Below are 15,498 nucleotides of genomic sequence, written 5' to 3'. Positions count from 1 at the left end.
AGCTGATTGGCGTCATTGCATTGTCATACTGATCACAGCTCCCGAGGGGAAGTGTATAGCAGGGGCCAAACCCAGTTCGGGTAAACACAGTTGGTGATTTCACTCAGAGACATGCAGATGCTGGACCTATCAACTTGAAAGCAATACTCAGGGAGGGACTGAGAGAGGGGTCAAAAGTAAGGCTCACCCTAGAGCCATGACTGAGAGAGGGGTCAAAAGTAAGGCTCACCCTAGAGCCATGACTTACACAGAGACATACAATATAAACTTTATGTACAATTTTTGTGATTTGTTACCACCACGACATTCTGCAATCTACTGATCTCATCAAGTGTACTGTACCTATTTTATTTCCCGTAGAAATGCAACCATATGGCAACAAACATAGGTCCAAGGATTCTGCTTCCCAAATAGATTCCATAATTCGAAGAATCTAGTCATAAAAACAATACACATTTTTACAGCATTCCATCTTCAAAAGCACTTTACAAAACAACTAATTAACCCTATCCAGAATCTTGTGAGACAAGTCAGTAGGATTATCCCATTTTACAGATGGAGAAACTGAGACAGAAAGAATAAAATGATCCATCTGAGGCCACAGAGACAATCAGTGGCAGAACTGGAATTAGAACGTTATACTTCTTGGCTCTCAGTCCTGTCTTCACATCATGTCTCTCTCCCTGATAAAACATACATATTTATTGTATGCCCTATTTTAAGAGACAAGACCTGACCACATTATGAAACACCAACTTCTATGTAAATCCTCAGAAAATGCTCATATTGGTAAACTGGTCTATTGGAACACCACCATCAGACCAACCAGCAAGGTCATACAGGAGAAATGCAATCTGTCAGTGTCTTTTACCTTTGTAAGTTTACAAAAAATATGTTTTTCCTTTAGTGGGAAATGGATCATAATGGCCAAAATGACAGATTAATTTTGTAGGATAGTGAAAGTGTGAAATTTATGAAAGAAACTCAGAGTCTCAATTCTATCATCTAGCCAAATGCATGCAGGAGGACTAGGACAGGAGGAATGAGGTGCAAAGGTGATATAAAGTACCAATAGGACATAAAAAATGAGGCCCTAGTCCTGGTTGGGGCCTCTGAGCAGTACCATAATATGATTTAATAAATAATAAGTTCATGTTCCAAGTGTACCATAAATACAATTTACATACATTTTTGACAGGAAAAGGTTTTTTTTTTTTTTTTTTTTCAAACAATACTTTATTCACGTGGCTCTTATACATATCACATAGCAGTTTAGCAATCATACCTGTAAAATAAGCATATCCTGGCGAAGGTCATCTCCATGTTTGAAGATAATGCCTATGGTTTCATTTGATAGGGCTGTGGGGTCTGCACATTTAAATTCAAGCCAAAGTGGTTTTTTCTTGGATGCCATTACTTTGCATTTTTCAATCTGTAAAAGATGAATTCATTTCTAAGCTTTTTACTCCTGTTGGCACAGCAGAGTCAATGCAGCTAACAGAATTAGCTGCAGATTCTATTGCTTTTTATGCATCATCAACACATTGTTTACAAAATTCAAATCAGTTATGCCTGTGGAAACACATTTAAAGGTTGGGGGAGAAAGGTGTTATTCAGTTACCACAGAAGGCCTAATTTAGCTTGCAGAATTTTTAATACTAGTGATGATGCATGAGCTGGAAAGAACCCAGCTTGACTCAGAGCACAGGCTAAATTTATAGAATTGGCCATTAAAAAAAACCAACAGCACCATCTTCTAAACTGTGAACCAAGAATATGAGATTCTGAAATCATAGGGAGACAGTAAGTATGGAAACCCACAATAGCAGTTTTACTGTTAGTTTGCAGAGTAGAAACACACATTTAATTACCACCACCCCGCCCCAAAAAAATGACTCCTATTGACTTCATTGTAAGTGAATTGGGTCCTAGGTCTCTGGATTCTGTTCGATTCTATTTTAAACATCAGTGAAACATGGTATTTTAAAAAGCATGAACAGACTTTGAGCAAGAAAATTACATCTTTGAGGGCATCTGAAGCTAGATCAATTGTAAGTACACATCTGTATCAAGTCTCTACAATATTAAGAATTATTAGTTGTTTACTGCATTTTATTTTATTTCCAATTTATGGTAGAGAACACAGAAACATGTATTTGGGCAGATCCTCAGCTGAGGTAAGTTAGTTTAGAAGTCGTTGACATCAGTGGAGCTACATTGTGGATCTGGACCACAGTATTTACCGTATATAAAACAAAAACAAAAAATCCCCAAACAAACCACAACTCCTACCTCCAAAACCCACCCCTCAAAACATGTGTTGCCTACATTCTTACAGTATGACAGCGGTAAGTAATTTAATGTAATCAGGTATAAAATACAAAAATAAAAAAAAGACTGTTAATGCAATTTCAAGCTTGTGAAATCCAGCACTGAAACTCAGAAAACTTATTTACTGTTTTTCCAACAAAGTTAATTGAGGCATATTGCACATATGGCATGTAACATGTATTATTCCTGATTGCCTTCTTCAATGTAAACTTATATGCATATGTTAATGTTAATATGTTTACACTGCACAAAGAAAACAGGAATTGCTACATACATGCAAGATATGGATGAATTAATGTTGCAAGAGACGACTTAATTTTTTGGATCGTCCTGATTTTTAAGTGCTTGAATTCCCAAGCTTAGTACTGCAGTAACACTTTCCCACCATCTCAGTAATTTCCCTTTTAGAAAATAAAATTAAAAAATCCAGTTAGTTATTTTTATGGATAAAACATAGGACTGGGAACTGGAAGTTTATTCCTAGTTCTGCAACAGACTTTCAGCAAATCACCTTCCTCATGCTTTAGTGTTCTCTGTAGGCTTGGCTTGACGTAAGTAACTTGCCTCATTTTTTAGTGGGCATGACTGGGAAGGTGAATGGAAGGTTAAGATGTAAATGGGGCTTACCAAGCAGTATGCTGTAGTCAGGATGTCTGTACTAGCTAAGATAAGCAGGAATACAGTAACTCCTCGCTTAACGTTGTAGTTATGTTCCTGAAAAATGCTACTTTAAGCGGTACGATGTTAAGCGAATCCAATTTCCCCATAAGAATTAATGTAAATAGGGGGGTTAGGTTCCAGGGAAAAAAATTTTCCCCAGACAAAAGAGACTCTCTCTCTATACAAACACACACACACACACACACACACACACACACACACACACACACACACACAGTATAAGTTTTAAACAATTAATAGTATACACAGCGATTGTGAAGCTTGGTTGAAGTGGTGGAGTCAGAGGGTGGGATATTTCCCAGGGAATGCCTTACTGCTAAATGATGAACTAGCACTCGTCTGAGCCCTCGTCTGAGGATTAACACATTGTTGTTAATGTAGCCTCACACTCTACAAGGCAGCAGGAATGGAGGGAGGAGACACAGCATGGCAGAGAGAGACAGAGATGTGTGTGTATGTGTGTGCGCGTGTGTGTGTCTCACAGTGTGTGAGAGAGAGACCTACATTGCCCCTTTAAGTACGCTGACCCCACTCTAAGTACATTGCCTTTTTAAGTAGATCAGCAAATTGAGACAGCAGCTGCTGCCAGCAAGCTCCCTCCATCCTGAGCCCTGTTGTGTCCTCCCCCTGCTCTGTGGAGAGGTACAGGAGCAGAGGGGAGGGTGAGAGTGGTAGGGAGGGGGACACCCTGACATTAGAACTTCTCTTCCACCCCACCTCTGCACAGCAAGCGGGAGGCTCCGGGGAGCAGCTCCAAGGCAGAGGGCAGGAGCAGCATACCACAGTTGCGGGAGGGACAGCTGAACTGCCTGGCAATTGATAGCCTGCTGGGAGGCTGCGGCACAGGGAACTTAGGGGAGCTGATAGGGGGGCTGCCAGTCCACCCTGGTTCCAAGCCCCCCCAGCTAGCTCCAACGGGCTGCTCTTTCTGCAAACAATGGACAAAGCAGGTGATTGCCAAACAACGTTATAAGGGAGCATTGCGCAACTTTAAACGAGCATGTTCTCTAATTGATCAACAATGTAACAACGAAACAACATTAACTGGGATGATATTAAGTGAGGAGTTACCGTATAAGGTAAAGTTTTGCTGTGTAACTTTGGATGTGTGGTATGCCCTATAATATACCCACCCCCTACACTTGTCGTCAACATAGCTTTGCTGTATGCCATAGGAAGGAACCTGAGTGACAAGACTGGAGTCAAACTGAGTTCTTGGGGAACTGAGTGGAAGAGGTCTCAGGAGAACACCAATATAGCAGTTCAACGACTCAGATTCCATTTGTCTGGAGCAGGTAATGTATAGTTTATTATATATTATATTATATTATTAAGCTTTACTTGCAAGGATCACAACCCAGAAGTTTAGCAATGGTATTGGAAGGGTTTAAATTTCAGCTTTCCAGGGCACTGGAGGAGTGGGTTAGATCTAAAGGAGGTCCCTATGGACTCCCCTAAATAAAAGGGGAGACTGGAACCAGGTAGAAAAGGAACTCCAATAAATAGTGTTAGACAAGAAATGCAACAAAAAGAAACAAAAAAAGATGTTATTAAATTATTATACAGAAGTCTCTCCTAAAGAGAAATTAAGTAACATACAGGGAATAGAGGGAGCTACTTTGGATTCCTATAGAAAGGAATGCCTGGCAGAACAGACAAAGGTATGTTGAATGCTACTGAAACTTTAAAGAATAAGACCAATGGGAGATCATGAAGAGAACAGTAAGTGTAGCTAAAGAATGAATGCAAACAATCACAAAGATAAGCTCGTATTCCTAAGAGAAATTGGCTGAGAAATGTGTCACTTTGGGAGATAAGTAAGTGATTTAAGGAAAGAGAGAGTGAGGGGTTAAAGGGAATATTTATGCAGATGTTAAAAACGTTAGAGTGCTGAGAGGATTAAGCAGGCCGGTATAGTAAAGGTATTGGGTGTAATATTCAGTAAGGGAAAAGAGAATTCTTGGTTTGATAACAAAATCTGGTTACAGCAGTACAACTTGGTCCAGTCTTGCCTGGTGGAACCCTGGTAGTCAAACAAATTACACAAGAGGAGGTCAGGTGGTGACAACTACCACCACTATGCTTTTGTCCCCAGGAATCTTTACAGTCATTCTGAGAGAGAATGGCCATTGAATGGTCTGTAAATAATCAATTGTAAAGGACTGCTGTAGGCAGAGAGACACTCTGGGCTTGGCTACACATGAGAATTCACAGCGCTGTGCGAGTGTAGTCCCCTCTCTCCGAGGGGAGTAGCTTGCAGCGTGCGAGCGAGCATGCAGCGCTGCAGGTGCTGATTACACTGGCGCTTTACAGCGCTGCACTCGCTGCGCTTGTGGGGGGGGGGAGGGGAGGCGTTTTCACACCCCTGAGCGCAGCAAGTTGCAGCGCTGTACAGTGCCAGTGTAGCCAAGGCCTCTGATTTGAGTCATTGGACTATGAACAATTTAGTCAAAATCACTAAAAAGAAATTAGGCGTTTCCATTTGAACTTAGCTGCCTCCAAATGTACAAGTAGGGAATGTAGTCAGGGTACAGTTTGTAAAATATAATTAGAGCAAAACAAGCGGTGTTGATTAAAATACTTAAAAGAAATGCAAATATATTTGAGAAATTACATAAGGTTTTAAGGACCTAAACAAACACTCCTGGTTTGTAAAACCCTACTTTGTACGTAAAAAATTAATTGGCTTTTAAAAGTCCTAAAGATCTAAAAATCCATTTCAATCTTTCATTCAAAGTTGCAAAAGCAGACAGGCACTTTTGAGCAGCTGCCAAGGTTTGCTGGTAGTCTTTGCTAAATCCTTCTCCCCCAACCCGCCTGCTCAAGCCAAACACACGTAGCTTGTATCATTTGGCTTTGTTACCTCAATGTGTTTATGAAGTTCAACATCTTTTTAAATAAGGGCTAGAGGACATGGTTGCGGCTGTGGCAGGGATGGCCAGAACCAAGAAAGTAGTGAGAGACTCTGCATCCTCTTGTAATGAATCAGCAGCTGAAAGAGCTGCAGGGTGAGAATGAAAAATTAAAGAGACAGTACACCTCTGGAGCAACAGCAAAGGCGTGTATGGGAGGGCGGGAAGCATTGTTAGAGGAGTAGCAATGTTTTGAACACTGAGCCTTAAGGTGGCTCTAGTAATCAGACAATCGCTTTCATAGGGGTACATGGAAACTTTTTATTCACAAAACAGTTACATTTGATGTGAAAATTAACACGGCTAACAAGATTTTATGGCAAATAAAGGGTGAGAGATGCACTATGGAATATTCCCATGGTACATGAAGTGTGTTTTATAAGAGAGATAAAACAAATGTAAAGACATGCTATTTAATTAAAACCATATAGAGGCTCCAAATAGGAGCCACAATAGGTTGTGTTTTCTTTTTCAGATGGCTGTGCGCTTTGGAAGCAGAAATCAACCCAGCACCAAGAAAGATCAGTGAATATAAGAAATTAATCTTAACCATGAACGCTTTTATCCAAAAGTTTTGTTTAATTATAGAGTAAAATAAATTGCATTGGGAAGTAAAAACCTATATGGAAGTGTTTTGTAAATGGAAAACTAAGCAATTATATATAAGATTGAAATAGCCTAGATTTGAAACAAATCCAACTAATGGCTTAGAGTTAAATTAAGGTCTTATTGCTTAATAAATTTTAGTTTATTAATGTGCCAAGTGTCATTGAATTTCACCAATCTGCAGTCACAGGGGTTTCATCAAAAATGGTTTAAAACTATTGAAAGGACTTTATGGACAAAAAAGTAAACTTTCAGAATGCATAAGCCTGCCAGGGTCAGGAAGCAATGAAACCTGGAGGGAGCCTGAAATGGAAGCTGAGCTTTTTGGGACTGGTATATCACTTTGAAACCAAGAAGACATCATCAGCGACAAGTATCGCAGGCCCGGGGAGGCTGAGCCTCCCCAGCCAGGCCTGGCCTCACCCATGCTCCATCCCGAGGCCGTCTCCTGCTTCCTGCCGCTTCCCCCATGGCCCCAGCCCAGGCAGGCTGCTCCTCTTCCCCAAAGTGGGCTGGGACTAGGGCGGGCCTGCCTGTGGCCTGGGACTCGAGGCAGCTGGGGTCAGTGCCGAGGCGAGGGGCGCTCGGGCGGGGTGGCCTGAGGTTAGGGGCCGGTGGCCGCGGTGGGGGACTTGGGGCTCCGGTGGGAAAGGGGTGGGTCTCAGGCACAAGGGGTGGGGCCAGAGGCTAGCATCCCCAATGGTTGACATAGAAAGGCTGTGGGAACATGAACAAGCATATGAACAGAAGCTAGCAGCAGAAGTACTTCAACCATTACATGAGCAAGGGTTTCAGCCAGAATTAGCATCTAGAGTACTGTATTTTGAAAGTCAACAAAGCAAAACATTTATTGATAAAGAATTTGTAACTATTTTATACGTATGATGTTGTAATTTTTTTTTTATGTACAAGATAAAGTTAATTTTCGAACATGAAAGATAAAAGGCAAAAACAATGACATGCTATATAAAGTAAAAGATGCCTTAAGTGACAGAACAAAGAGGGTTGCCCTATTTTATCCCCACAGAAATGTTAAAAATTTGGTACAAGGGATGTAATACTAATTGGTACAGGGTAAGAAATTTAACCAAGGTCCAATAACATGAAGTTAAATGTGAAAAGCACTACAACTCGTCCGGCGTGGAAGAAGTTTTATTTTCCTTCCTCAAATTCTGTTGCAAGACAATGCAAAGTCCGGAAAGCTCTGGACTTGTACTGCTGCTTGCACCAGGAGGGCACTTACATGTGCAGAGTAAGAGTTGCCAGCATGTGGGTTCAATCTGGGGGAACAGTCGTCAAATGGCACAGTACAGTTCAGAGGCTGGGATGTTGGTAAAGTAAAAACTGCCTATGTTGGTGATGACAAGTATTGTTTGGTGGTTTAACAGGATCACTTCTGGTACGGACCCAGGAAATGTTATTTTAATTGGCCTATGTTCTGTTTGACACCTAAATTTCTCGTGGTGATAAATGGAAAGATTTTTACATTTTGTACCAGTTTTTCAGAATGTCATTAAAATAAAGGCAAAGTTAAAATTACTGAAGGATGCTTTAAAGGCAGAGCAAGCTTATAATGTGGGATTAGATCCTTCTGGGTTCTATCTGCGGAGGTGAAGTTGCATCCCCTGCTTCGTACTTTTAACCTAATATTAAGGGTGGTTCAAATTATTATAACTACTGTGGTTTTGACGATGTTTTGCTGCTTGGTAAACTTGAAAAAAAGAGCACAGAAAGGTGCAATAGGACACAAATGAAACAAATACTAACATTAAAAACAAGAAAATTAAAGGAGTGGAAACGTAGGCCTGGTTTGCCATAACCTGCCTCATTTCTTAATGGGCATGATTGGGAAGATGAATGGAAGGTTAAGTTGTAAATATGGGCTTATCAAGCAGTATGCTGGAATCAGGTTGTCTGTGCTAGCTAAGATAAGCTGGAACACCCTGATGCTAGGGACAATGGACAAGATAAACTTGGAATGTAAAGATCAGGTTCTATATGAACAGCACATGGACAGAGCATGCTTATGCAAGGCTGCGGCTAATGTAATTCAGTGCACCTTAAATATTCAAAATCAACTGGGCTTTATAGCTATGTGTGAAAGTGCCAGCCTTAAATCTTAATTACTTTAAAAATACTGAACCAATTGGCCTCAAACATTTGGGCTGAGGCTAAATATTGAAAATTTCAGCCCAAAATGGTTTTAAAGATATGAGAAAATAGAAAAAAATGTGTTTGAATGGAAAGTGGAACTCACACTGGACTAAAGTAACCACTATAATAAACATGCCTTTGTTCACAGATTACTTTGAGTTTAGTATCCAAGGAATAAAAGGAAGGGATAGCTTGTGAATAACTGTCTGTCTGCCTTCTGATGTCACACCATTTGCACCTATAACTCACTTATTTCCCTTATCTAGGGAAGTGCTGGTAGAGTTGTGAGCTTCACAGTCTATACGGAAAGTATCAAATGCTGTTGTGGCAGCAAAGTGTCTAAAAAAAAAAGTCACATTGCCACCAAACCAATTGTGACTTCTATCTACAGTATCTGAATAGCCCATCAACCGCTTAATTGATTCTATAGTCATACCACATCAACCTCTTAATTTGGTAGACACGTGTCTGTGATCATGTTGCAGTGACCGGCATTTTACTGTCTATCTAGGTATTTACAGTATAAAACATTTTCATTAATGAAGTATGAATGAAGAGAATTTTACACTACTGGCCATTTTACACAAAATAGATTATGAGACTGAATTAGTTATGTTAGACGGAAGGTCCACACTGTGATTGCTTTTATTACATTTGGATAAATGTAACACTTCTGTGTATACAAAGCCAATCAGTGCCTTTCTTCCTACACTGTGCAATAGAATATTTTCTGTATCACCACAACATAAATTCTATCCTAAAATGCTTTGCACAATTAACTGATACTTACAAAAATAAGGTAATAACTCAAAGCAGAGAGAAAGGAAAAGGCAATGAAAAGAACTTTTAAGCTGAGATTTGAAATAAAACAGCAATTTGGTATATTGAAGAGATACAGAAAGGTTATTCTAAATGGCAGAGAAGACTTTTGTATCAACAATGGCTCAACGAGGTGGTGCAATGCCTGCGCCATGGGCAGTCATACCTAGTGGTTGAAGCAGAAATCAGATCTAATGGTCAGAGCAGAAGGTCAAAACGAAAGACAACATTAGGTACAAAGCTGAAGGTCAGAGCTAGAGACAAAGTTGGGTGCTAGGCCAGGGATCAGAGCTGAGGACAGCGTCAGGGATAAGGCAGAGCAGCAGGGGCCAAAGTAGAGCAGGACAGCAGGAACTGGGAGTAGACAGGGGTCTGGGATGGGAGGACAGGAACAGCAAGGAATGCAGGGCTCAGGAGTCAGGTAATCCAGAGGTAGTCACAGCCAGCCAAGGATTCCGCTACTTGCTCGCGCAGCTTCCTGTTGTTACTTCCTGGTTTATGTTGTGCTCCTTAGCCAGTTGGGGGTCTGGATGTTTCCCCCAGTGTTTTGGGGCAGGGCCCTCTGCAAGCTAGACCTTCTTTGAACCTGTCCCTAGTTACTCAGGTGAGCTGCTGGGTGGCAGTCATGACCTGAGTGCTGCCTGGGGACCCATGGACTCAGGTTTGAGGTCTGTGATCCATCATAGGTAAGGGGAGTAACCACAGAAAAGATAGGGTTGTCAAAGTGAACTGAGGTAAAACCATAAATGAGGATATCTATGGCAGAAGTGAAGTCAAGACTTTTGGGTACATGATTTGAAGAGGCAGATATGTAAATCACACATATTTGCAGATAAGAGATGTTCAAACCATGAAGAATTTGTAAATAATAAAATATATTTACCACTAGTGCTCCTGCTCTCAGCCCAGGGTCATATGGAACTCTAAAGCTTTCCGGAAGTTTGCTGTTCTGCAGTTTTTCAAGCTTTTGTTTCAGCTGTGTGATAACTGTAATCGCAAAAAATAAATCACCATTATTGGGTTCAAAAGTTAGAAGCAGAAAGTTACAATTAATTAGACCTTTTAAGTCTCAGAATTTGGATGCAAGGCTCCTATTTTTAGCTACCTTTTTGAACTGCTTATGCCTAAGACCTTCTAGCAGCTTCTTCTGATTTGGAAATCCAAGGAGATTCTATTGGTAGGGATGCTCTATCTGGTTAAATGTCCTCGGGTGTCTAACCATAGACAGCCAGTCACAGTGTTACCAACTTTCATGATGTTACCACTAGTCTTGTAAAATTTGGTGTTTTTCTTAAAGATCCAACTCCTGGACTCAGGTTATTATATGAGAATCTCAGCTTTCATTAAAAAAACATTTCTAGCCCTCATCATTAACAAAAAACCCTGAAAACATGACCCCTAAAAGTTCAAAACTAGAAGACAAGAACACAACTTTTTAAACAAATCTCCTGATTTTTGGATGCTTAGTGTGAATAATACTGAAGCCATGAAGACTCTTGCCAGAGACATAGCCTCCCTGGAGCATAGTTCCCCCAACCACACCTGGCCACAGATTTGGACCTACAGCTATAGTGATGTTGGGCAGTGCTTTAGCTCCCTCTCTGTGACTGCAAGGCTTTCCAGCAACAGCCAGGCAGTTACAGCTAGAGCTCCAATCCTCACAAGCCAGGGTGCAAGGAATAGTTACAACTAAGGGCTAGCGGCTCAGTCAGAGTATCCCCCAAACTGATGGCAGGCAGCAGCAGATCCCTCATCCAGTCCAGGACAACGGCCAGCACCAGGAGTGAGCAACCGACCACAGCCCTCCATCCAGTCCAGGGCAAGAAGCAACCAGAGGCAGAGCCTCAAGGAGCCACCAGTTACCTGGAGCCAGCCAAGGGCAAAGCAATTACTATATTCTTAAAGAATGTTCCATACTGCAGCTCTATCAGTTTTAAATTCTAGCAAACAGAACATCTGCTGATCATGTAAACAAGGCATTGAATAGTCATATATGTAAATTAGGAGATCCATTCATAGCCCCTCCAGATTTCTGATCCTTCAGTTTAAACTGGAATGGTTAATAAATACACATTGTTCCATCTTAGCTAGCCAGTCACAATCCCTCTCTGCAATATGCTGGGAAGTACTCTTCTTGTATATTAAACAAACAAGACACCAATTTAAAATAAAAAGAAATTAAGACAGGGATTTCTATATGCACAAGTTCTAGCTATTCAAGCGCCCCACCATCTTGATGGCACTATATAAATAATTATACCCTCAAAAAAAGAGGAAAATTAGAAGGGAAACAAAGGACCACTGGAAAATGAAGAAGCTAGACAAAGCATTTATGCACCTAGAATTTTTAAAATACTAACAGAGAAAAATCTCAAAATCTTTGCTATAAAGTTCAGTGAATTAAGAGTCACCCAGGAATTGAAAAACAAAAACAAATGACACCTATCTTTGAGGCTTTTAGGAAAGAAAGGCCTAGAAAATACCAGATGACTAGTGTGATATCTGAGTGCAAGATAAAGGAGTCAATATGTGAACATTATAATTAGACACCTTTCTTTAAAGACAAACTAGGGTTTATTAAAATAGGCCTTCTCAAATCTAATAGCTTTCTACAATGTAATTATTGATTTACTACACAAAGGTGCTCAGGATATAGCATGTTAATTTCAATAAGCTATCTGATATAAAACCACATAATTAAGAAATTGAATACCAATTACTTAAAGCGATCACAGTAAAGGTTTGGAACTAGTTAATTAAAAAAAAAAAAAAGAACATAGGTATCTATAAGTAATAAGATTTTCCAGCTGATCTAGTTTAAGAACTCAAAACTAGAACCTAGAGAGAGGAAACAATTGCACAGATATCTATTTTGAAGATATTTAGGAAGCAATTATGCAGATCCAGGGATGAAAGCAGATAGTAAAACAAGTATAAGATTAAAGTGTGTTGCCCGTGTAGAATTTTTTTTTCCGATATATACATAGGGATTCTGACATGAAAAATGAGGGAAATATTACCCGATATAGCCATGGTGATATTGCACCTGGAATACTGTGTACCTAAACCGAGGGAAGATAAAAAAGGACTAAACAAAAGTACTGAGAAGGGTAAAAACAGAGATACAAGAATTAGGGGATAAGATTGAAAGACTGATAAGACTAGAAAAGAGAAGACCAAAGGGAGAAGACGTGATCCAACACATTCAGACTGACAATATAAATAAAGGAAGTCAATGGAGATGGTGGGCAAAAGGCGCAACAGGCTGAAGTTAAAGGAAGAAAAAGTTTGGGAGCAACGTTAGGAAACATTTCTTAACAAGTAAGTGTAGCTAGGCAGTGACATTTCCAAAGGCAGTAGTTAAGGCAACATATCCCATATTTTCAAAAACAAGTTAGATAACTCATTAGTGGAACAGTCATGTGAGTAGCCTGAAAAATGCAGAGCAGTCACACTTGGTCACCCAAGTACTCTTTTCAGGTCCTGTTATATATTACACTATTTTTGGAGAGAGTGAAAGAGAAGAAAGAAAGAAAGAAAAAAATCACATAAGACAGACAACTTGCTGGACATAAAGCTAATTGCTGTGATTGAAATTTCAGAAGCTCTCTCTCTGTATATATATAGCTGCAGAAGCTTCAAGTTTCCTCCTAAAAAGTAGATATTCTGATCAAAGAAGTTTGGGGAAGCCTCTCTCTGTGTTTTGTAAAATAATTAAAATTAAATTTCTTCTAAAATGTAGAAGTTTTTAACGGGGTTTGTCAGGATCACAACCAAACAAACACCATGTTGAACACTGGGCATGACACAGGAGGGTTTGTCTAGGTTATTAAATACTATGGCTGCAATTTTACAGTCTTTAAAATGACAAAACTCCTCCTGAATTTAGGAATGCAGGATAAAAGTGAAAACATAGCAAGACTGAAAAAATACGTGGGTCATCCAGGGTGAACACTGCATTGTTTCAGGTCTACTCACACAACTGATTGCCCCGGTAATGGCTTATCTTGGAAACATCAATTTACAGGATGGTGAGTTGGACTGGGATTTCAAAGCTGATATTCACAATGGAATGAACTTGGAATTTACTTTTTAATTAACAACATCAGGATCTCTGGACTGAAGGAACACTTTCTGGGATTGATATGAAGTTGCACTATTCGCAATTGGGTTTTCCAACTGTTGGAACCAGTCATGTTACAAGCTCCTATTGGTGGTTGATTCAGCATGGTAAATGCTGAAAAAGAACTGGTAAGATGTCACGGTGCAGGTATAGTAGTGAAAGGAATTCTCTCCTCTAGGAATGAAGTATCTGGAAAGTTGTTCAAAAAGCAGGAGGCATATTCAAAAATGAAGTAAACATTTCTTTCGTTCTGGGTAAGAATGCTCCAAGACACTTGAAATGAAGCCTCGCACTTACTACAATCAAAAACACTGTTTAAGGACTTTTAGCTTGGAGCATAAACTGGTTTATGAGATATATTGAGAAAGTGGCTTAATGAAAAATATGACTTCACATTATGTTTTATTATGGGTGCTTCTTCAGCAAATGTAAAATATACCATAAAATCTGAAAAAAGGTATCATCCTTTATAAAATCAATGAACTGAATTAAAAATCCATTCACTTTTAATTGAGATAAAAAAGTATGGTTTCACTCAAATTTATCTCAGGTGCTAGGCACGTAATAAAACACATACACAACTTTAATACAAATTGTAATTAAAACAGGGCACCTAACCAGGCTCATACCAATTGATCATTTCTCTCTCTCTCAAAAATAAATAAATACGTGAAAAGAGAAAGCGAGATCTCCAATAATTTTCCCAACTCAAAGCAACATTTTCCAAGAGCCTACCAGTCAGCTCCTTAATTAATCCCTACAATTAACCTTCCACTTCTCTAGGAAAAGTCTGCATAAACATCTGCAGCATCACCTGCAGGTCACACCACATCCATGGCTCTGATGAATCAAGAAGGAAAATTAATTTCAGAGCCCAGGACCCCTCACTGAGAACACACTGCTTCTCGTTTATACCAGGAGAGGTGCATTAACTTGCACTTGCATCTGTGTTGCAGTCATACACAAAGGAGAGAGGAGTTAAGATTGTATAGTGTGGTGTCATCCTACCTCTTCATTTCATGGTAGCATGTGTCTTTTGTTTTTTCTTGTCACATTACATATGCCTTAGATTAGAAGAATGTTAGAGTACTTGAATTCTGCATTTCCTGGTTTTACAACGTTTGAGTTCTGGAAAGCACCCAGGAACACAGCGCACCATTGAGTGCCTCCAACCTTAACTCCGCATTAATGCAGTTTTCCACAAGTGAATATATTATTGGCTTCTTTGACACCCACAACTTATGTGGCTATTTAGAAGAATGATATTGTAATGCTCAGAGGCAGAAGTAGTAATTTACTCTTATGGACATTTCAGAGAAACAGTACTGTTTGCTGCCTTGGTTTTAATACACATGGAGCGAAAAGACACACATTACATAACAAATGAAGCAATACCTATGAATAAATACCTTGAGAGGTGACATCGTACTTTTCAGCAGAAACTGATTTTATATCCATTGTGACTTTATGCAGCAACTTAATTATCTGAACCTGTTTCATGAAATCATGTAGCATGGCTTTTCCACAGCCCCTAAGATAGGCTTCTAGGATCACAGCAAACCTCTGCTGGTAGTGCATGGACTGAGCAATCTCACTTCTTAAAAACCAAAACAAAAAGTGACCAATTCTTTTGTTCTAAAGGCAGAGAAAAGGCTAAAATTAATATACATAACATTCTCCTGAGAAACAGTCAATTTTAACAATGCCTGTAACTTTAATGTTGTTTAAATTTGAAGTACTTACTCTCAAACCTCGTTTTAGTAGAAATCTGGCTAGTGCGCTGTCATGATAGGGTTCAAATTTCACAGCCTAAAAAATGCATATAAAAATCAAAGAAATACATATTTTATTTAAAATATTTATAATACCTTG

General features: G+C 39.6%; 1 protein-coding gene across 5 annotated transcripts in view; it reads right to left on the bottom strand.

Moving 5' to 3' along the window:
* Positions 1 to 15,498, bottom strand: part of PIK3CG (phosphatidylinositol-4,5-bisphosphate 3-kinase catalytic subunit gamma) — a 51,307-nt gene that overhangs the window by 17,481 nt on the left and 18,328 nt on the right. For all 5 annotated transcript variants that reach the window (XM_042848609.2, XM_005292362.5, XM_042848611.2 and 2 more), the window contains exons 3-7: positions 15,370 to 15,435; positions 15,036 to 15,261; positions 10,387 to 10,490; positions 1,286 to 1,432; positions 343 to 433 (exon numbers count right to left, since the gene is read on the bottom strand). In XM_042848609.2, coding sequence (XP_042704543.2) covers positions 343 to 433; positions 1,286 to 1,432; positions 10,387 to 10,490; positions 15,036 to 15,261; positions 15,370 to 15,435 — 634 coding nt within the window. The remainder of the gene's footprint in view (positions 1 to 342; positions 434 to 1,285; positions 1,433 to 10,386; positions 10,491 to 15,035; positions 15,262 to 15,369; positions 15,436 to 15,498) is intronic.

The sequence above is a fragment of the Chrysemys picta genome, chromosome 1, assembly GCF_011386835.1.
Source record: "Chrysemys picta bellii isolate R12L10 chromosome 1, ASM1138683v2, whole genome shotgun sequence".
Classification (NCBI taxonomy): Eukaryota; Metazoa; Chordata; order Testudines; family Emydidae; genus Chrysemys; species Chrysemys picta.
This window is presented reverse-complemented; position numbering and strand designations above follow the sequence as displayed.